This window comes from Denticeps clupeoides, chromosome 16 (assembly GCF_900700375.1).
Source record: "Denticeps clupeoides chromosome 16, fDenClu1.1, whole genome shotgun sequence".
NCBI lineage: Eukaryota > Metazoa > Chordata > Actinopteri > Clupeiformes > Denticipitidae > Denticeps > Denticeps clupeoides.
Genome location: NC_041722.1, coordinates 3,115,044 through 3,137,987, shown reverse-complemented (window position 1 = coordinate 3,137,987; position 22,944 = coordinate 3,115,044). Strand labels below are relative to the sequence as shown.

At 42.7% G+C, this 22,944-nt stretch overlaps 1 protein-coding gene across 1 annotated transcript in view; it reads right to left on the bottom strand.

Moving 5' to 3' along the window:
* Window positions 1–318: 318 nt before the first annotated feature.
* Window positions 319–22,944, bottom strand: part of igdcc3 (immunoglobulin superfamily, DCC subclass, member 3) — a 73,712-nt gene continuing 51,086 nt past the window's right edge. The window contains exons 8-14 of the mRNA XM_028957052.1: window positions 13,128–13,375; window positions 11,176–11,340; window positions 10,091–10,279; window positions 9,783–9,887; window positions 9,568–9,703; window positions 8,439–8,649; window positions 319–6,834 (exon numbers count right to left, since the gene is read on the bottom strand). Coding sequence (XP_028812885.1) covers window positions 6,697–6,834; window positions 8,439–8,649; window positions 9,568–9,703; window positions 9,783–9,887; window positions 10,091–10,279; window positions 11,176–11,340; window positions 13,128–13,375 — 1,192 coding nt within the window. The 3' untranslated portion in view covers window positions 319–6,696. The remainder of the gene's footprint in view (window positions 6,835–8,438; window positions 8,650–9,567; window positions 9,704–9,782; window positions 9,888–10,090; window positions 10,280–11,175; window positions 11,341–13,127; window positions 13,376–22,944) is intronic.

Genomic DNA, 22,944 nt, shown 5'->3' with positions numbered 1-22,944 from the left:
TGTATTTTTGGAGTGGGACTTCTGCTTTGAGGTCAAATTGCTGTTGCTCATAAACACTTCCACTTCCCACCGATCCCATTTACACTTGACTGTGGAATATCCAGGAAGGATGAAATATCACAAACTTATTGTCTTATTGCAAAGGTGACATCCCATCACAGAAGTCACCAGAATTACCAAGTTTTGCTTGTAAATGGAGCCAATGAATATGACTGAATTTAATAATGTTCATATAGTGTAACTACAAACACCAACGCAGCAAATAAAGACAAAAAATGAGGATTTTTATTACTAGAACTAGTTTATTGTCATTGCTGGCATCTTCTTATAATCAATGTTGCACAGACATCCCTAAAACAATACAAACCACTAAAAACGGTCTATTTTGTTTAGTTTTTTCTTAAATACAAATATACACATACACATATATTTATGCATATGTACATATGTAAACATATATCATCATGACCAACATGGCCAGAAGAAACTACAGTTACAGCAAGAGCACAGATTAATAGAAACATTGCGCTCCCTGACAAAAAAGCTGAGAAAAGCCTCCCCCTCACTCTTCATTTTTTCTGTTTGACCTGAATTCAAGATACATGAGACACTTCAACACACAGAGGCACCAACCATAAAGAAGAGAGAGAAAAAAAGAAGACCGACACAGATGGACGCAGCTCCTGGACCTGCAGAATCAGGAAGGAACAACAGTCCAGGTCCCCACGAGCCCCACTGGACTGGCCAACCATGTGACAGGAGGCCCCGCCCACCGGCTCCAGTGTGTTAGGCATTTGGTTTGAGGTTAAATGATGCCTTGTAGCAGTAATAACAGTACTGACAGCGGTCTTCCCTGTTTGTCTTTATATGCATATGTGTGTGTGTGTGTGTGTGTGTGTGTGTGTGTGTGGAGAGTGTGAGCCTGAGACAATGGCAGCCTGGGCTTTGGGGGGTCACATGAGAGAGAAAACACTGTGTGAGCTTTTGTGTTTTGTATATGTGTGTGTATTTGTCTGGTAACGCACACGTTCCAGCTGTGCAGCTCTGCTGAGGTTTGCACTGGGGATTTCAGGAGATACAGACACACACACACACACACACACACACACATGCAGAAGATCTATCGGCAGCAAATTCCCACAACCCTGTGCATCTCCTTACGCGTTTTGGTCAAACAGCAACGGAATAATCTTTTGTACTCGGGGGCTGATGCATAATTTCCCCTCGTTCTCTCTAATTAGCCAATGAGACGCTCCTGACAGCAAAATAAATTACATTTCTTTACATAAGGAAGACAAAAGAACGCCTGTCAGAAAATTACTGTTGCTGATTTGAATATAATGCAGATTTGAAGATAATCGTTTGGGGACATGTGTTTACATTTTAATTTACATTCAGAGCGACTGTCACGTGCCCGCAGCTGTCAAGCAAAACTGTGATACGGGGAGGGGGGGGTTAATGTGTGATATGAAATTCCAACCAATCACATGTCAGCTAATGTTGCCGCTCTAAAGCTTGTAAAAACACTTTGATCAACATTGATATTTCTTTCAGGGGCATTGATCATTAATCATCATCAATGCATCAGTCCCTTCATTAAATATGGCTGTACTGTCATATTTATTACCTGACAGGGTTCTGACATCTACAAGCAGTGTGAAAATCATCAAATCAGCATAATGAGCGAGTTCAGAGCCCATCTGGGCATTAATAAAAAAATGAAAAATCTGCCATTGAATGTTAACACTGGAAAATAATCTGTGCACGGGGCCAGACACATGGAGAAATGGAGAGTTGATCCTGTTTCTGGGAAGGTGGTCTGAACTGAACGAACATATTAGTTCACCAGTGCTGCAGTTCTATGGAATGTACAGTCAGAGGCTTTCCGACCAGAAGTGTTTTTCCGAGTTCATCTGAGAATTTGGTCATCTGAACCTGTAAACCGATTGGAATTTTTAGTCGAGTTGAATGGTTTTAGAAAGTTCTGGATGAGGGATGTAAATGTGTGGGAAAATGAAATAGACACAGTTCAGTTCAGTTTCCTATTGCTTGTTCATGCGAGGGTCACAGAATCGATAAGGTCATTTGATTTCATTTGAAAAGATCAACCTTGTCCCCATCAACCCCAACCAAGTACAGACTGTATAAATGAAGAAGTTGGACATTTTTGACAATATTTGAATAATCTGAGATGCTGGATTTTCATGATGTGCCATAATCATCAATATAATAAATGATCTGAATTAAATTGTGAAAGCAAATGACCGTTTTGAAATGATTATGTACTGATACATAATATGGCATAGGCGGCGGTTTAAACTGCTCGTCAACTGGGTTGTTCATCATGATTCTGGTTGAAAATCTCTTTCAACAGCCGGCTGGGGGGAGTCAAGCCCCACGTTTCGTGGCTAAACGAGGGAAAGGGCTGCAAATTCCACCATTGCCCGAGGGACCAATGAAACGTCCAAGCAGGGTTGCACGCTAAACAGGGCCTGATGAAGTGTTTAGCGCTACATTCCCTTCAGAACCCTCACCTTGCTTGGCAAACGGAATAAAAGGCGCGTGAGGGGCGGGAAGAAAGGAGCGAAAACAACAGCATTTTTAATCCGTTTTATGAGGGGGGCTTATGAGGCTGAAACGGTTATACATTGTCAGACGGGGGAAAGGACATGTTTGTTTTACAGATTCGCAGTTTGATCTGCCCTCCGTGCTTCTGAATAGCTGAGGGTTGCCATAGCTCCGTGCGACCGTCTCTCTCCGGGGAAAACTGGGGCATGGAGGGCTAATGCTGACAAACAAGCCTTTCTTTGCAGAGATGGGTCTCTCTCCCTCTCTCTCTCTCTCCCTCCCTGTGTGGAGCGGGGGGGAGACAAAAACACAAGTAGACGCTCTGAACTTCATTCATGGCTCCTTTGCATACAGGTTATGGAGGCCAAACACTGAACTGCACAGAGGATTAGCTCAGTGTGTGTGAAGAAGATGAGATTAGGCTCTCCCAGCCTGTTTGTTTAGCTGCCCAACTAAACTAAGTGAGAAGGACTGGGAGTCGTAAACCAACACGGAACACGCAGAACACACAGAACACACAGAACACAGGATCACATTCTCCCTGAGCATCGTGCATGCATGTGTGTGGAAAGAAGGAGAGAAAGCTGTTAAGTGAAACAACCCTGGACATGAAATCCCAACATGCCATTTCAACAGGCTCATATCCAATAAGAACCCTGGGAAAAATGTCGACAATTCAAGGACAAACAGTGACATTGTGCGTAAAAAGTGTGTAAATAGCAGGGATGTAACAATACTCCAAATATACAGTTCTGATTATTCTATTGTATTGGGTGTAATTTAATTACCTAAACATATACACGGTTCTGATTAATTAATCAACTGTGATTTCAGTCTTGGTTTGTGTATAGTTACAGCAGTAATGAAACTTAATGCAATTTTGGTAACATAGAAAAAAAAAAAAATAATATTGTGAAAATAAATTTTTGGACTTGGATTTAAGTAGCCAATACAATATTTAATAAACATTGAGTGCAATCAAAAAAGTATTCAGAAATGTCCAACTTCACAATACTTTGTTGGGGCTGAACTAAATTATGAAAACGAAATTTTGACGAGTAGTTGCACATGAATCTTAGATTACTGTTTGGAGAAATGATCCTGAGGGGCCCTATTTCATAAAAGACACACATACACATCCAGAGTAGTAAACATAATTTTTTTGTCTTCGGCTAATTCTGACATCAGATTTTTTCACCTGCAGCACAGTGAACGGACGCCCTTTATTACCCTGAACAGGAACGATTGGTGAAATTGTATTAAAAACCAAAAGCACAGCATAGAGTGGACAGTGCCGGCCGTCGCTACCACAGTCAGACAACACAGCTGATACGGACACACAGCGTCACAGTGCAGCACGTCTACCCTCTTTAATCAGCGCGAATCAGCAACACTCAGTACATTTCAGTTCGCTGGAGACACGCTGACAGAGTTAAAACATCACACCCACCTTCTAGTACCATCACATTAACGTATTACAGAATAAATAAATTAAATCTAAGTTAGCACTTATGTAAAAATAAACCTTTTTTTGCTTCTATTTCTATCTTTTAAAAGGATTATATATATAATATATACACACACATGACTTTTAAGGAACTGGCAGAACACTGAAAGACATTTTGACTGTTTGAGAAAAAAATCCTTTGCAGCACGAAAGGGTTGGGGAGGCCGATGACCTTGTGAAATTATTTACACATATCTGATAATCATGCACATAGTATAAGCAAAGTAGTTCATGTAATTCCCCAAATTACATGATGAGGTGGCCAATTCCAGGAATATAAAGAAAAAGCAATACAAAAAGGTACAAAATATTACAAAAAATACAATCACATCCATTTGATCAACCGAACGTGTCACAATACTGCACCACCAAAAAGACCTGAAGAGATTTTTACCCCCTGTTCTGAAGTAAAATGTGTGTGTAGGGTTCTGTGTGCATGTGCCTGTGTGTGTGTGTGAGTGTGTGCATACAGAGAGAGGGACCTGAGAGCTTGGCAGAGCACTGAGGTAGGCTACCAGAGGAACGACAGGGCCCAGGGTACACTAGCCAGTGAGACAAAGACAGTAATAGAGAGACAGAGAGCCCAACTGAGACCTGGGGTCAGGATGGGGGGAGGAGGGGCATCAAATACCTTGTCTTTGTTAGGTCTGGTTATATTTGCCTTTGATACCATGTCTAACATGACTGCTATGTATTTTCAAGTTCAGTTGGCACATTGGTTGGGATCGTCTGCTGAAGCTGATGCTCTCAACATGTAACACTGGCACTAATCACCGGGGGCAGCATGCAGGCCCAGCACCAGCAGACTGAATGAAACAACACCAGGGCTAAATACCTGCAACTACCTGTTGAGAAACCCACTGATCACAGGTCAGTCCAGGACACCTCACCTCCTTTCTTGATGGGCGGGGGGCGTGACTGATCTATACTCCTGATGCGAACCAGATGGATTGGTTGAGGGTTTAATAAGCCGCAGAATAGGGTAGATTATTGACAGAGGGCGGGTCTATAATATAGCCTGAGCTGATTACTTCTGCTACTTTGTTCAAGTCGCACCCACCCACTTCGTCATACGCCACACCTTGCCAACTACTAAGACAAGGGCAACAATTAACACGTCCCGCTAGGAAACTACAGCCGCCGTGACACTGCGAATAATCTGTGCTTATTGTCACATATATATATGTATATATATATATATATACACACACATACACACACACACACACACACACACACACACACACATACACCATATATACAGAGTTTAACCCTCACCACCCCCTACCGCTCTGTCCTCAAAAAACACAAAAAGCATCTCTGCACATGCCGTTCTCCATCCACAGCGTGACAGTGTTACTAGCAGTGAAGGCGGCGCAGTACGACCCTATCTACAGTTCAAATAATGACAATAACCCTAAAAAAATACTAATAACTACTATCAAAAATACTCTACACAAATATCATGGGACACATTAAAAAAGAAACCAAAAAATTAACTCAAATGAATACAATATCATTAAAATGGATGAGGTATAAACATATCCATGCCTCAGGAGCCGGGATTCCACAACAGAAGTTTCATTATGAAAAATAATAACAATGATAAAATAAAAAAAAAACAGTAATTATGACAACATTGACAACAACAACAATAACAGTGTTATCGTGAGGTAGAACATCAACTTCAATGTTTGGAAGTGCTTTATGTTGGATTTATTTTTTTTTCCGTCTGTTCGTTTCATCGAGCTGGAGTGTGGTGGGTCTTGACATCTGAGGTAGCATGGCACCTGTTTTCATCTATATTTTTATTTTTTTATTTAACTTTCCTGACCAATCACTCAAACAAGACAAACTAACCAAACACACGGGAAGACACAGATCCCGATGGCTTCCCATGAGACATTCATTCCGGCTGAGGTAGGTTTTTGTAGCAAATCCTGGGGTTCACATAGCCAAAAGTCTTAAGCCTGTGTGAAGGCAGGGAACTAACCCACTGAGACCACTTGGGAGAAGAACGAACCAAAAAAAAATCAAAGATCCTGAGACAGAAACGAGTCCGATCCCTGGAAAAAAAGGCCTTGGTCTTCCGTTGGATGGGTTTGTGGAAACACTGGTAGGTAGAGTAGAGGCAGCTGGGAGTTCCTTTTTTTTAGATATAAAAGTCACATAGACAGTAAAATAGCACCAGTAAGACAGATACAATTCAATGGCACCATTATGAAGTGAGACATCACGTAGGAACTAAAATAGCACGGCTCTACTGGAACAAGGACACCCTCCACATGCTGCCGGCTTTCATGTGACAAGTCACTTGAAAAGCCGGCACCAACAACAACTCTCACTGTCTGCCTGCCAATGTAAAAAAAAATGGCCGTACATTGCAGAATCGCAACTAAACCCAGGCCAGGGATTCGCTTCCGAGAAAGAGAAAGTCATTTTCTTCCCCACCAAGGAAGGTGACAAAAACAAAGACAAAATAAAAAAATATATATTTGCATGAAAGGAGGAGCAGAACCAAAGTGTGGGTTGACCTGAGTTGGAGGAGGGTCAGTGACTAGAGACGAGTGGACAGTTCCAGGCCTTCATTCTTCATGGAGGTCATCATCACCCCCACCCAGCTAGCCGGTGCCTCCTCGACCCTCTGCTGGCAGTTGGTGGAACTGTGTCTCGTTGTCCTCCACCACGCTGAATTCGTCCAGGGGCAACGTGGAAACCTGGGTCTCGTTGAGTGAACTGGAGACCAGGGAACTCTCCATCTACCAACACATCACACATAACACACCATGAAGACCAAGACAAGAAGACCAAAAAAAGCCCAATATCATATAAAATCATCTAATAATTTTATATATTCACTACCAGTCAAATGTTTTGACACTTCAACTCATGAAAGTGGAAGTGACGTGATTGTCATTACGATGCACAGCAATCACAGCTGTTACGTCCCAGGATGCTTTGCGCCAGGGAGTGGTAATGGGGGATCTCTGCTTGCCATTCCTTGTGTTTGTGTGTGTGTGTTTTTCCTTTGTAGGTGTGTGTCTGATTGCTAGCTTCGCCCGTGGCCTGGTGGCTAATTTGCCACTGCCAGCATAAGAAGAGGAAGTCGAAGGCTTAGTGCTCATGGAAGAGATTGGAGTGGAGAGAGAGATTGTTGGAGTTGGAGTTGATTGTGTGTATTTGGTTGAGGGGTTTAGGGTTGTGTACATAGCTCTAGTTGGTTTTGTTGTATAAATCATGTCCTGCATGTTGTATAAATCATGTCCTGTTTTCCTCCTTGTCCCCATCCACCACGTTCAAATTGTCCACGTTCCTTCCCCCTAGACGGGAATGTGACACAGCACAAGGTGACACAACAAAATGTGTCCTCTGTATTTAACCATCACCCTTGGTGAGCAGTGGGCAGCCATGACAGACACCAGGGGAGCAGTCTGTGGGGATGGTGCTTTAATCATGTGGACCACAGTGGCACCATGGTGGTTCAGGATTTGAACCCACAACCCTTTGGCCCCTCTCATGCACACATACTTATTTATATATGTTTCATTTTTAGACTGTTTTTACAGCGCCAAACTAAACTGATGACAATGGAATGTATTTATGTGATACATATGAATCATGCTTCTATGGGTAGAGATGCTGGTCTTCTTCTAAAGGACGGGTGCAGTGTGATAAGCTTGAAGCCACGCTGACTGTAGACGGAACCACATTCTAGCTGAGATCTTGGTCTACAACCACATTCTAGCTGAGATCTTGGTCTACAACCACATTCTAGCTGAGATCTTGGTCTACAACCACATTCTAGCTGAGATCTTGGTCTCTACTTGTTGCTGACATGAAGGGGCCATTCCTCAAATCTGGAGATTGATACGAGGGTTAAGGCAATACAAGAGGGCAGGCAATATAAGAGGACACAGGATGGCGTGGCCTTTACCCCCTTTATGGCTGTTCTTCTACGGGCAAGAACTGGTTGTTACGGCAGAATTTTTGGGCATATTTCAGTGTGACATGATCTTTATAGCTGCATACTCTGGATGGTATCGACTTTACAGCCTCCATATCATCCTGATAACCTCTTTATGGCCACTATCTTGGTGGGATCTGGCCATGAATGATGATGTGCCGACCTGAAATCACCTCAAGAGCTGCTCTGTCCGTCTACAACAAACACAGTCTGCTGCTCTGGTGGGCTGAAATGGCCCTTTAGTGGAGATCTGTCAGTCTACACAGATTTCATTCAGGCAGTTATTGCCTTTCCATTGTGTCCACCTTTGATCTCTTGATATTGTCTTTATTGGTGATTTGAGAAGGTAATGGCACCTTTAGAATCACTTTTTTGGACGGTAAGTGTCTCTCTGCTCACCACATGTGTCCCGTCTGGATGAGGAGCAGGAAACAGATGTTCCAACTCGTTTGAGTCTCTGTGAGGTTTGGTCGTCATGCCCCCCTGGTTGTCCCTTGTTGCCCTGCCAACGCCATTCAGGATCAGAGCGCCCTGAGAGGAAGAGGAGCCGTCCAGAGCCACGTTACGTACCGCCTGAGGCGTGGCCTGCACCGTCTTACACAGCATCAGTCTGGAGGGGCGGATCACAAACAGCACACTTATATACTGCTCGGTCACTCTCTCTCCATATGTGTGTATGTAATAGGCATGTGAACCTTCACTGGTCTCACAATTCGATTCAATTACAATTATCAATGCATCAATTATCGATGCATTATGATGCATCCCATCAATTTTTCTACATTACTTCACATTATGTTTTGAAATACATCAGTGAGATGAGAGTTAAGGTCTCATTCACATGGACATTTTTCTGTCGTTCGAGCGCAGACTGAACACCGACAGTCTGGAGCAGCGCTGTACTCAGATCAGAGCGATTATATCATTGATTTTTTATATATATATATATAATATATATTATTAGATAGGTATTTTTATATAGGTATATGTTTTAGGTAATTAGTAATGCTGTGTGTATGGGGGTTAAGATAACCAGCCTGGTTTGTCACCATAATGATTTTATTACCCACCCAACCCTCTTAAAATGTGCATTTGTGGTGCTTCACTTGCGGTTTGAAAACATGTGTTTGGTGTGATCTCCGATTTCTGATGAATTGTGGGTTTGTATGTGTGCTCTGAATTGTTGTCACGATTTGCTGTGTGTACCGGGGAGGGTGGCTTTAACCCGGCAGTACTAGTGAGGTGTAACCGTTCCTGGCAGTGTTATTCTCATACGCCCCCAACATGCATTTTGTCTGATGTTATTTAAATATTAAATAAAGTGTATTGTTTGAATTATACTTTGCATGTTGCCTGTGTCTGGGGTGGACAAAGTGGAAGCAATAAGTAACCTTACGGTCACGACATGATATATAACTGATAATGTTCTGCACTGCACTGATGCAGTATTGTCGACGTCTGCATCGCAATTTTAAGATTTCATTTCAACACCCATTTGTATGCATGTATATAGCAGTGCCGCCCCCACCTGCCCCTGTAGCTGAACATGAGGAAGAGGACGCAGAAGATGATGCAGGTCACGCCGATGTGGATGCCGATGATGATGCCGGTGGTGGACGTCTTGCTGGGCTCGTCCTTCACACAGTCACATGGGGCGTTCAGCACTGCACAGACACACAGTGAGTGTGAGGACCAGGCATCCACAGCTTGTCACAATGCTCAGCTGCGGACTGCAACACCTACCTGACTTCTCCACCGCATCCTTCAGGGAGACAAAGCGCACGGTGGCGTTCCCATCCCCATGCTGATTGAATGCCAGGACCTTAATTTCATACACCAGTGTTGGATCTACACACACACACACACACACACACACACACACACTCAAAGGTAAATACACATGAGGGAAGAACTTTCCATCCCGATTAGAGCTGAATAACCTCCACTGCATAAGGCTTATGGCATCACTAATACCTTTTGTCATGGTAACGAGACATGACAACAATGACAATGACCAAATGACATGACCTTTGACCCAAGCCCACACTCACCCAGCTGAGTAATGTTGTACTGGCTGGTGTTCCGGGAAAAGACGATTGGTCCATTGTAAATGGGGGCATGAAGCTTGCGGAAGTAGAGCCTGAAGCCGTCCTGCTGGCCTAGTTTGGCTGAGGGCTCCCATGTCATCTGTATAACGGTGCTGTTCAGCACCTTGGTAAAGAGAGATGGGGGCGCAGGGACTGTATACACACACACACACACACACACACACACACACACACACACAGACCAATGAGAACCCTCCCATGTAATATGTTAAATTAAAATGTATTCTTTTAATAATCACAAATATTGATTTGCAAAATGTGTGATTGATTAGTTGCATTTTTAAAACCATTAATTATACAACAAAAGCTGATTGATTTGAAGAGCCTAAAATATGAAACATTTTTATTTGATTTTTATACTTGAGGCTTCAGTTTTGTTCTATAAATAAAAAAATAGAAAGGCATGTCATTTTGGATCAGCAGTGTATATCGTATGATAATGACAAATTTTGTGGAAAAATTAGGGTGGTAGTAGCCTATAAACCAGATGATTACAAACCCCACTTACTACCATTGTGTCCCTGAGCAAGACACTTAACCCTGAGTGTCTCCAGGGGGACTGTCCCTGTCACTACTGATTATAAGCTGCTATAGATAAGGACATATATTGCTATGGATATATCCTTATAAAGATTTACATTTAAAGCTGAAAATGTGGTTGCTTGGAGGGTCGTGCAAACATAATATATATTTAAAATTTTAGTTTAGTGCAATGGGCTCACTTTTCGTCCAGAAGAGTTAAAATAATTATAAAGCCTGATGTAAATAACACAAACAAGCATGCAGTAATTAAAAACAGCACACACAGTTAATAGACGAACTGGTGCTGGGCACCTCCTCTTCCTCACGCTCCACTCAGCACCCATGCAGCTCAGACAGCTGCTGCCCTCTGGGCTTTATAAAAAAACAGGAGCTGCACGATCAACAGCTCATAAAAAAGGACATTCTTTTATCTAAATAATTACAGTAATTAGGCCGTGAAACGAGTGTGTGTTTACGTAGGAGGGCACCCGCACGCACACACTCACCCTCCCCCAGGGTGCTCTCCACCGCCGTCTCCGAGGGCTTGCTGGCCCCGCGCGAGGTGTAGGCCTTCACGTAGAAGGTGTAGCTGGTGAAAGGCTCAAGATCGCCCACCACCTTCTGCAGTGTGACCTTACTGACTGCCTCCTGGTACTCCAGCTCAGCCGGGTCTGTGGGTAGGGTGGGGTGAGGAGGAGGAGGGGCATGAAGATAAAGGTGAGGGTGAAAAAGATCACGTCTGTCTCTCACCCTCTTTCTCAACTGAGACCACTCAACTGAATTGGTGGTGTTTCTGGGTTTTGAAGGGCAGTAGGAACCTTGTGGGTAAGACTTTCATCTATGAACCACATGATTACCTGTTGTCATCTTTACATCCCCCTAAAATGTAGTTTCCGACAATGATGGAGCTGTGATGAAATATAACTGCCTCTAAAATTATATCAACAACTGCTGCTGGTTGTTTGATCCCGACCCAGCTCTCAAATGATATCTAATGACATCATCATGAAAGGAGGTGATGAAACAAAGATGCTGGAAAAGTGTAAAAAGCAACGGAAGGAAAGATTCCATGGGACATGGGGTTATTATGACATTAAATGATGATTAAATTAAATTAAAAGTAATCATTGAAAATAGCTATTTAAAAAACATATTATGGTGTTTGTGTTTAATAATAATTATAATGATTATATAATTATTATACACACACACACATATATTTCTATACTATATTATCATAATGTATTTGTGTTTACATTATGAGTATGGATTTTCATAATTGCTTATATGGATTCATTTTAATGATTTGCTACTTGCTCTCTGAGACGGCTGTTCAATGCATTTTGAAAAGTGACCTTGAGTTCTGTGACAGAGTCGCTATATAAATAAAAATTATCTGCTCTGCAATTATTGCATTTCCTATTGGTCGGCCTTTGGGGACTTTATTAATCTGTCATTAGCCACACAGCCCAGCCGAGGAGCAGATGGCCGCGGAGACACACTCGGACTCAGCCTGGCACTGCACGGTGTGTCGTGGTGGATAGCTGCGCCCAGCGGAGCTGCCACCTCACACTGACAGTAAATAAACACGAAAGCAGTCATTAAAGCGCGCCTGCATTCAGTTAAACAGGAAATGGCTCTGGTGACGGCTCGGACATTTTCGGGGACTCGTCCTTCCCACTGGTGTGTAATAAACAGGCTTGTGTGTGTTGAGCTATGTAAAGCAACAGGGAGTCCTCTCTCCCAGCAGAAACTGCCACTCATTCCTGTTCAGCCCCCTCCACGCTAAACGCCCACCCGCAGTCCCACAGTCCTCTTCTTCTACTTACCTCGTCTGGGCTTTTCTACATTCCATTTTTTGTTGGCAACTGAGATCATGATTTGCATGTCTTCTCACCAGACAAATTATCATAGGAACAGTTGTGTATTCCCAAAATACAAACCAAAGATTTTAATGATTATGAACATACAAAACTAAATATAATAAGGATGATGCATTTTGGGCATGTTCACTAATGTCACATCAACGTCTCATGAAAAAAAAAATCTATAAAAAACATAAAAGACTGATCCTGACATTTGGCAGTATTCATGTTTGACTCGTTTTGAGCGTCTTGCTTCTACCTTGGTTGTTTTCATCTGTTAGTTGATCCTGATCCTGTCTGCCCATCACACACTTCCTCATTTTGGATCATTAAAACTCCCATCTCTCCCCTCTTCTTCCTCAGGTTTACTACATTCTAACACCCCTTGACCACAGGGCATGTCAGTGGATGTGGATCTGAGTACCTCACCCACATCCAATGTAACATTAGTGAACACAGCCCATGTGCTGCATATTACACGGTGCCTTATCTAGTGACCGTTGTCCTCCTTTTCTGCTCACTTCTCATTGTGTATAAAAAAAAGCTCTTTGAAAAAAATAGATGCAGCAAATAAATGAACGTGTGCTGCTGACCTGTGGTCTTCCGGATGTGCAGCACGTAGCCGATTATCTCCTGCAGGTTGGATTCTGGCTCTTTCCACGACACCTGGATGGAAGTGGGTGACAGGGATTCGGCCTTAACGTGGGTGGGCACACCCGGCAGCCCGTCGGCCCACAGCACCGTCAGGCGGGCGCTGGCCCTCGCCGAGCCGGCACTGTTGTTGGCGATGCACTGGTAGTTGGCCTCGTCCTCCTGACTGATGTTGTCGATGGTCAGCGTGCTGCAACGGGAGATCATGAGGATTTCAGAACAATCGCTGTTAAACACCACCGGAACTTTTTGATCGCATTATGGTTGTGTGAGCATACAAAAAACACCTATAAATAAAACTCAAATGTAATGTGTGATGTTGGAAGTGAAATAATTAAATCATGTATATGTGTAGTAAGGCGGTTAACTGGGTAAATGTAATAATTAATTTATTAAATGAAAAAAAAAAAAGAACAGGGCCCAATGGAAGGAAACACACCACACACCATGGGTCTTGTGACACAAGGGCTATATGGCTGAATCTTGAATGACACAGGTTCACTTTTAAATGGCCCTGACAAGCGGCGCCTGTGAGTGATCAGGACCCTGCGAGCATCAGTGTCATTTATAATTCTGAAGATTGTAAAACTGATATAAAAAAAATATAGCACTCATGTCAAAGCCACAAACAGGGAGACTTTCAGCACCTTGTGTTGATGTTAGTGCCGTTGATCCTGTGGTATCGATTAGGTTCTAATGCTCAGGGTTTATGGTGGACATCTAATTCCTGTGCTGTGTGTATTTTGCCAGGTCAGGAGAGACTATAAACACGACTTTAAGCTTACAATATAGACCATATCCCACAATGTCCAGCAAATAAAGTTGATTTGCAAGAAGATACAACTGACAGCTGATCAATTCTAATGGAGCAAGAGAACCGTATCCAGCTTATAACTGTTGTTTTTGTGTATTGTACACAGTAACAGTATAATAATATAATTGAATGTGTTATGATGTGAGATTTTGGTGGGGGTCAGATAAGCGATATCTCACAGTGCAACTCCACTTCAAGTGTGATTAGGCCACATTTTACCCATTTCTATTTTATATATGATTTCTGTTACAACAAAATGTAAGAAATGGAATGATATTTAGAGACACGTTATTGCTCTCAGGATTCCTCTCAGGGGGTTGCAACTAAATGACAGCTCATTGGTGATAACTGAACCTGCGGTGTGACTGTGATAAACATGGCGGCTAAACAACAGCCTCTCCAGCCGCCCTGCGCAGCCATGTTTTTCCTTCGTCCCGCCCTCTACCCCACGCCACGCCACGCCACCAATCTCCCCTCGTGTGTGCGCGCGTGGGGGGATTATGACTGAGTCTGAATACATAATAAGAGCCGCTTTTCCCTGCGTAATCCTGAGGCGGTGAGAAAGCGCGCCATTTAAAGTGATGTGGGGCCCTAATGCCATCCGCGGCCCGCCCGCCGCGCTCCTCTGTCCTCTCTGTTCAGTGCGAGCTGCGAACTGTTATTCCGCACGCAGGAAACTGAAGGAAACCCCGAGCCAGCCTCCTCCCTCCACATGGACAGCTCCTCCACGCTCAGCTGAAGAGGCTGGAAAACCTACCTTCTAAAAAAATTAGTCATATTGTGGGAAATACAGATTTTGCTATGAAGACAAGCAAAAGCAGTAAATTATGCATTTTTCGACCCTGCCATTTAGGGAGTTGAAGATACCAATTTTTATTATTTTTTCCCCCAAATTAGCTCATGTTTTATTGTGTTATGTTCATGTTAAGAGTCTAATGCAGTTTTAAAATCCAAGCAAAACCTGAGCAGAAGGCTAATGCAGATCACTGAGAGTCCAGCTCGGCGTGGGAGCAGCAGATCAATTTCGGTTTGCACACAAAGAGAAGAGCTGCCCGGCACTGCTCACACACACACACACACACACACACACGCACATTTACTGCTGCTGTGTGTCAACACGTGTGCTCTTGAGAAAAAGTGCTGGGCTGTGAAGGCTGGTGCTGATGGGATACAGACGTCTGCAGTATTCAGCACTAGCCATCTGTCTCCATACAGGAAATAAAGAGAAAGCCAGCAGCCATGCAAGGGGAGACACCAATGGCTGCAGTGGAAGCTGTGGGTTTAACATTTCTTCCGCTCACCCCCGTCCCACACTCATACACACAATTATAACCCAAACAGAGAGCTTGGTGGGTCGAGACCGCCGCAGAGAACAGGATGAAGACAGGAGAAGGACAGACAGGCAGGAAGCTGACCCTGCATGCTGAGGCCACAACAGACAAGTGAGGACACAGGTGAGGGGTGGAGGGTGTCCTTCTCTCAGCTGACCTGTTGACCTCAAATCTCTTAAAGCATGATCCACGTCTACTCTGTGATCATCCCCATTTACTGTAAAAGGGTAATGAAGTTCAAAGAAAATGCCACAACATTAAATGAATGGTGCTTGAGCAGAGGTCAATTAAAAACTGAGATTCATCTTTGCAGCAAATGTGCAATAAAGAACACAAGGTCAAGACAGTAATTCTTTCCAGAATCCTTATAATCTTGAATCTGATCTAGGCATACATTTTTTATGCATTTAAACAATAACAGTAAGAGTAATTTTCCCAGCGCTTTATTAGTTGTAGTGTGGAAAGCACTCACATTCACTAGTTGCTTGAATTAAACTTCTGGTGATCTGCATGGTCCTGATGGATCTAAAGAACTGATCATGTTTGCTACAATGCTTCCATTTACAAGGGCTATTAACAGTAGTCAAAGGAGAAAGGGAGGAGAGATGGACGCTGCACTGACCCGGGACACGAGGGGTTATTGTGGGAATGTGGAGTTCTTTATTCTTTCTATTAGTTTCTAACTATTTCTGGAAAAAAAAGAAACACTTACTGAATATCACATGAGCAAACAACTGCCCTGCAATACCAAGTAGCAACAGAAATGCAGCTATAGGCCACCTGGGGATCTCCTTTGTACCGCCAGTAGAAACTGTGAAGTGATATAAGATGCTTGTTTCACTTGTGGGAAAAAGTTAGGAATCAATCGGATGGTGTGGAGGTCAGTACTCAATATACCATGTCCATATCGAGGTGTGCATAACAATGCCATTGTGTTTTTAACTCTTAAGTTTTGGAATATATCTAAATTACATTTTTTAAATTTTAAATTTGGATTACAAAACTAATTCCACAGCTCAAGGTGTGTGTTCCCCCAAAACAGAACCTGACACATGGGTAAAAGCCTGAGGAACCTTTGAACAGAATGTCCCAGATATTGTGTAAATGAAAAGGAAAGTTGTACTAGAAGACGTCTGTGGGACGGGAGGAGAGCCCGACACACCGCTAAATGAAAACCAGGTGGGATCATTAATTCACAGGGTGGCAACACTATTTCCATTCCACTCCAATTTCTCCCTGCTAACCTGATCTCTGACCTCGAAGGTGGTGGCAGTTGCACACCTCGAGGCCTCCCCTCCCCCATGGCATCAGGGTTTGTCTTTCATCTGAGCGATGGATGAAGTGTTTTTCATGCCGGGGTCCTGTCTTTGGTGTGGTCTAAGAAGGCCTTGCAAGGGAGGGGCTATACTTTTCCACTGGAGTCCTGGATGTGAGTGGTGGATACTGGGAAATACTGTTCCATGCTACTCTCTCAAAACCAGCACTCCCAGAACAAGGTGGGTGATGGGTGGAATGTTCACAGTTACGAACGCCAGTTTTATGTAAAAAAAATCCACTAGCGTGAAAATAAATATACTATTTGGATATAATTATACTAATTGGAATTATGTGATTAGATATTGGGTGGGTTATATTGCCCCCCCCCACAAACTACACCAATGTACACCCATCAATACAGGATGCCTGCCATTGACTTGTGGTTTGTGAAATTCCACACTCTCTGGGGACAATCCCAGGTTGCTCTCTTTTCTCGGTCTTGGGTCGTGGAGTATATGATGATTCTGTCCCTCAATTTGCACCTGTCATACAATTCTATGACAATATTCTGCAAATAATCAATATAATAACTCTACTGGAATTAAGTAGGTCATAAAAACATCTTAGTTGGATAAGAAAATTCCAGAGAACATGCTTCAGACATGTAGCCACCCCTCACTACATTGAAACTGTGGCTGTCACAAAGCAATGCGTCACCCAGACTAAGACCAGTTATCAGTGTTCACACCCTCACCATAATTCGCTTCTGGTCATTACATTGGCCATGCCGCTCATATAGGATGTCTCACAACTCTGATGCCCTCTACAGGAAGGGGCAGAGCAGGCTGTACTGCTGCGGAGGCTCAGGTCTTTTGGAGTGGAGGACCCACTCTTGAAGACCACACAAACATACACATCCAGTACACCATCTCCCCACTCTGTACATATGTAAAATCCCACAAATATATATTTTATGTATATATATATACAAATATATATATACCGACATTTTAATTTTTACAACTCACATTCACAGTTTTATTTTCTCTATTCTAAGACTATTTATTTTCTTATTTGTATGTTGAACTTTTATATTATACAGTCAACATAGTGTCTGTGCTATTGTTTTTTGCTGCTCTTATCTTGAACTGTCCACTTCCTGCCATGACAATGTAAATTTCCCACTTGTGGGACTAATAAAGGATCACCTTATCTTATCTCATTTAAATTTTAATGCCAACTTAAGGGCAGGCTTTATTCATTTTATCCTGCACCTGACCTATACCGGGGTGGGAGCTAAATGTGCCTTAATGAGTATCCTTATAGTGGAGGAAAGGGGATGCGGTTCCCTTACACTAATGTTCCCTATGGGACACTTTCATTGGAACACCCTGTCATTACAAACAGCCCTATGTGCCACCCATACATGATTGAGGATCCAAAAGGGAGCAATTTAGAATACCCAAAATGGGATGTTGCACCATTTAGGATACTCTTATAGTCAAGAAACATGATGAAGTGACCCTCCAGAGCAGAACTGCAGGCCCAGTGGATCAATATGATGCAGTGTCACATGATGATGTATAGAAGTGTCCTACTGGGTGGCCCTCCAGATTAAAAGAAGAGTGTTAAAAAAACGGGTAGTAAATGGGTGTGGGTAGACCCTTGTCACTGATCTCAGATCAGAGGAATTACAGCAGTTTCCGTACAGATGGAAACTGGTCAGTCCAGGTGGACATGTTTGAGGCCAGGCTGCCCATACAGTGGACTGACAGATGACTGGAATGTGTAGAGGGAGGAGGTCTGGTCTACTGAGCAGAATGAGAGGCAGGGGTAACCAGTCCACCACTCAGTCTGTGACAGACCAAAGAATGAACCATGAGGAGTTTTTAGTATGTGATTGAGGGGCAGGGCTGTCTAAGTGCCCAAAGGCCCATGGAAATGATTGATTGCAGACAGGGTCAAGGGTCAAATCCAAAGCCTCACATTCCCCAGCTCAGGAGTAAGAAAAGATGGTAGCTGTTGAACAAAACAATAAAACTGCAGATAAACGGAAGGGAAATGCAGTCTTCTAAAACTGTAACCATGGTGGCCGTCTAGGGGTCTCAGGGATTTACACCTACTACACACTTAACAAGTGCTTACATTATTCATATCCATAAGTAAATCCCAGAATCCTACCATTATTTGTTGTCACCATGCGACCGCTGGTACTCATGCTTGTTAAAGACCAATCAAGCCTCCGATACCAACGGTGAACGCTGAAAGAAAAGTAAAGAGTGATGCCTAGTGAAAGGAAGCAGGGCTTTCAGGCTGACTTTGAACCAGCATGTGTTCGAGCTCAAGCGTTCCGAAGGGGCGGAGAGCGTTGAGAAGCCCAGAACATAGCCAATGGTCCAAGATCTGTGAAACGCCTTTTCAGCCCACAATGAAACAGAACTGGAAAAGGCCCTGGTCTAGTGTTCTAACCTGCACATGTGCACAGGAAACTCAGAAAGCATGAAAACGCTTTTATAAAGTACCAACCGTAAAAACACCCCAGGCTAAATATGCCCACAGCAGCAGATTGAGAGACCGTGCCTTTAATGCAGGTCACGGGCCTGTTTTCACTACTGCAGTAATAGTGTTTTATGTTTATGGAGCAGCCGGTGACCCCTAGCCCACAATCCGTGAGTGTGTGTGTGTGAGACTGCATATAACAGCATACATGTGGCCATAATGTGTTTTAATGGTGCTTTGCAGGGTGTGGTTAGTAAAGTTAAGAACAATCAATTATATAATAAGTGTATAATTGAAATGAATACATACAGAGTGGAACATTCATCTTTTTTTTTGATGCCGATATCTAAATCAATCATGTAAGATATAACACATGTTGCATGTTCACTTATGCCACAGTATTTATTTATGACAAAAATAATAACTACCTGCTAAACTACCTTTTGTTTACGTGTTTATTAATAAAAAAAGGCATGCATGGCATGAAGACACTGTTGAAATTTAGTCCATAGATATATATTTAAGTGAAGTGACTGTCATTGTGAAACACTGCAGCACAGCACGTGGTGACACAACTTAATGTGTCTTCTGCTTTTAACCATCACCCTTAGTAAGCAGTGGGTTGCCATGACAGGTTATGAATGAACACATGTGGAGTTATGTACTTAACAAAAAGTGGAGACCTGGCCTCCACAGTCACCGGACCTGAACCCAGTCGAGATGGTAAGCTGGACCGCAGAGTGAAGGCAAAGGGGCCAACAAGTGCTAAACACCTGTGGGAACTCCTTCAAGACTGTTGGAAAACCATTTCAGGTGATGACCTCTTGAAGCTCATTGAGAGAATGCCAAGAGTGTGCAAAGCAGTAATCAGAGCAAAGAAACTAGAATATAAAACATGTTTTCAGTTATTTCACCTTTTTTTGTTAAGTACATAACTCCACATGTGTTCATTCATAGTTTTGATGCCTTCAGTGATAATCTACCAACGTAAATGGTCATGAAAATAAAGAGAACACATTGAATGAGAAGATGTGAAGGTGGTAGTAGCCTAGTGGGTAAGACACTTGCCTGTGAACCAGAAGACCCGGGTTCAAATCCCACTTACTACCATTGTGTCCCTGAGCAAGACACTTAACCTTAAGTTGCTCCAGGGGGACTGTCCCTGTAAATACTGATTGTAAGTCGCGCTGGATAAGGGCGTCTGATAAATACTGTAAATGTAAATGTAAATGTAAATGTGTGTCCAAACGTTTGGCCTATACTGTATATAACAAAAACACACAGTAACAGAGACACAAACTACACTGCAAAGATGGGGGAATAGAATCCAACCAAGCAGTGCTGTTTGCATGTGTGCCTCTCATTTACATGGCTTTGTACTGATCTGCTGTGTTTGTGTGCCCACAGGCACTTGGGAGCCAGCGGTCAGCATATTTGTGAGCTTGTGCACGGCCTGTGATTAATGTGTGTACATGCACGGGTGTGTGAACAGCACAATCGATTGCTGTTTGTACTGCAGTCGAACACAGGCCACGGTCACCAGTCACCTGGACACTCAGACACACATGACATGGTGACGCACACTAACCATATATACAGTGTACACAGTGTGTGGACGACCACAGGCCATTAACACCCCCGTCACCTAATCCATGCATTAACCCATACATATTCAGGTCAGGGTCACAGGAACATAGTGGGGACCATTTAGCATTGTCAAGTTTTTCAGCACAAAAAGAGAACACAGTAGGTCACAACCTGAACCTACACAAAAAAAAAACAAAAAAAAACTAAACAGAAAAACCGACTAACCTGTACAAACCCTCACGGTCGCACACACTCATACAGATACCAATATCATGAAGACTTGGTAAAAACTACAAATAAAAAGTCTATCAATGTTCAAATGACGTTGTGACAAATAGCTTCCCAGGCCACCACTGGTGTCTTGCAGCCAATTAGCTAATGGATCTTGGAAGTTCAGAATTCCCCAACTGTACCAATCAGGAATATGGTGCTATGAACATGATGTATGTGCTGAGGTTGGGGTTGAGGCCCCCGCAGCCACAGTACGCTGGACATGGGAAGACATAATCAAGTGGAGAGCTTAATTTAGGGCCCAGGGAAATGACCTAAAATCGACAACATGGTATGTTACAAATAATTATGATTAAAATCACGCATTATGATTAATCTACAAATATTGGCAGAAATTTGAGTCATACTGTTAATGTAGAAATATAACAAAATGTAACAGATTAATTACTTAATGGAGGCAAAAATCGACATACATGAATATAATAAAAATTATGCTGACAAAATTAACAAGAACATGTTCCTCTAATGAAGCACTAGTGGCTATTATGGAATTCATGGAATATTTTCAGTGTAGGAAACTATTGATAATTTACTCTGCACAGATAGATGATTTGTATCTGAAATATATAATTACTAATATGTTAAAATTCTGCATGCTCATAACCCATAAAAAACACTGAAAGACTGTACGCCGTGATCTTGTCTCACTATAGAGGGTCCAGTTTTATGGTGGGATAGAGATGAGGTGTCAGTAATGTGGTTAAGTCAAGAACAAATTTTGCTCATCCTTAGTGCATGCTCCTGCCTGGGAAATCATACATAATGCATAAAGTTGATTGTGTCAAATTTAAACACCATTCTAAATTCACACACCATCCGTAACCAATGGCCAAACAAACTACATAACCATGGCAACGCTCTGACACAGCAGTGAGGCTGGTTTTATATTCTCACCCGATTACACCGTGCATAATTTCTTTTGTGATGTAAAATGTGAGAGTGAACATGGCTTTCCCCCCTCTCAGCCTTCCAGAAATATAAAAGCTGATAGGGGAATCGCGTTTTAACACACCAGCCATGGTGTGCGTCAACTCATCTTCACCCTGTTAATGATCAGTGAAAGCTCAGCCCTCATTAATATTCATATCTTCTCTTGTGTCAGATCTGTTTTAACAGTTAATTTGCCGCCTCCCTTTGTAACGAAACTTTTGAATGACCTAAGGACTTTAAGGACCTAAGGACTGCGCGTTATGACTGGCATTCTTATATGACAACATGGGAGATGGGGCAGGCGTCCATGAAGATAAATAACTCCGTGGTGTGTGAGTTTGTGGTGGCAGTGTGTGATAGATCAATTTGTATAAACATCAGCAACGCCCTGTAGACATGGCGCTGAGCCCATTCCCAGGGACAGGACCTGCTCCAGTGACCTCCATCAGCAACACAGTGACTTTGGGGTGACATTGTGCTAAACACTGGTGCAAAACAGCTCACAGTAATAAAATACACACACTGACACACACTGATCAGAATTGCTCCAGATATGTCCTCGTTGAGCCTCTATGCTAGTGTGACCCGTGTGCTCAGCTACACAAATTAGCACGTCCACACAGAGAGACATTTTCTATGGCTTTGCAATGACTTACTATGTAGTCAAAGTATGCAGAAGATGAACGTGTCCAGTTTCTGTCTGGATATTTAATATATTCAACAAATAAAACACATAATGTAACGTTTAACACCTAATGTAAAACACTGTAAAATCTAAATTAGAAATGTGTAACTGTGAAACCTAATTTCTTCTAAACAAGCATTTTCCCTAAATTTTGGGTGAAACTTGACATTAATTATGACTTAGTGTCACAACACTGTAATATTTTCATTAGAAACTTGTAGAAAATAATATATAAACCACACCCTGTTTTTCTTTCTATATAAGCATTTCCCCTCATTTCACACACACACACACACACACACACACACACACACACACACACACACACACACACACACACATATCGCGAAAGAGAGAGGGGGCCA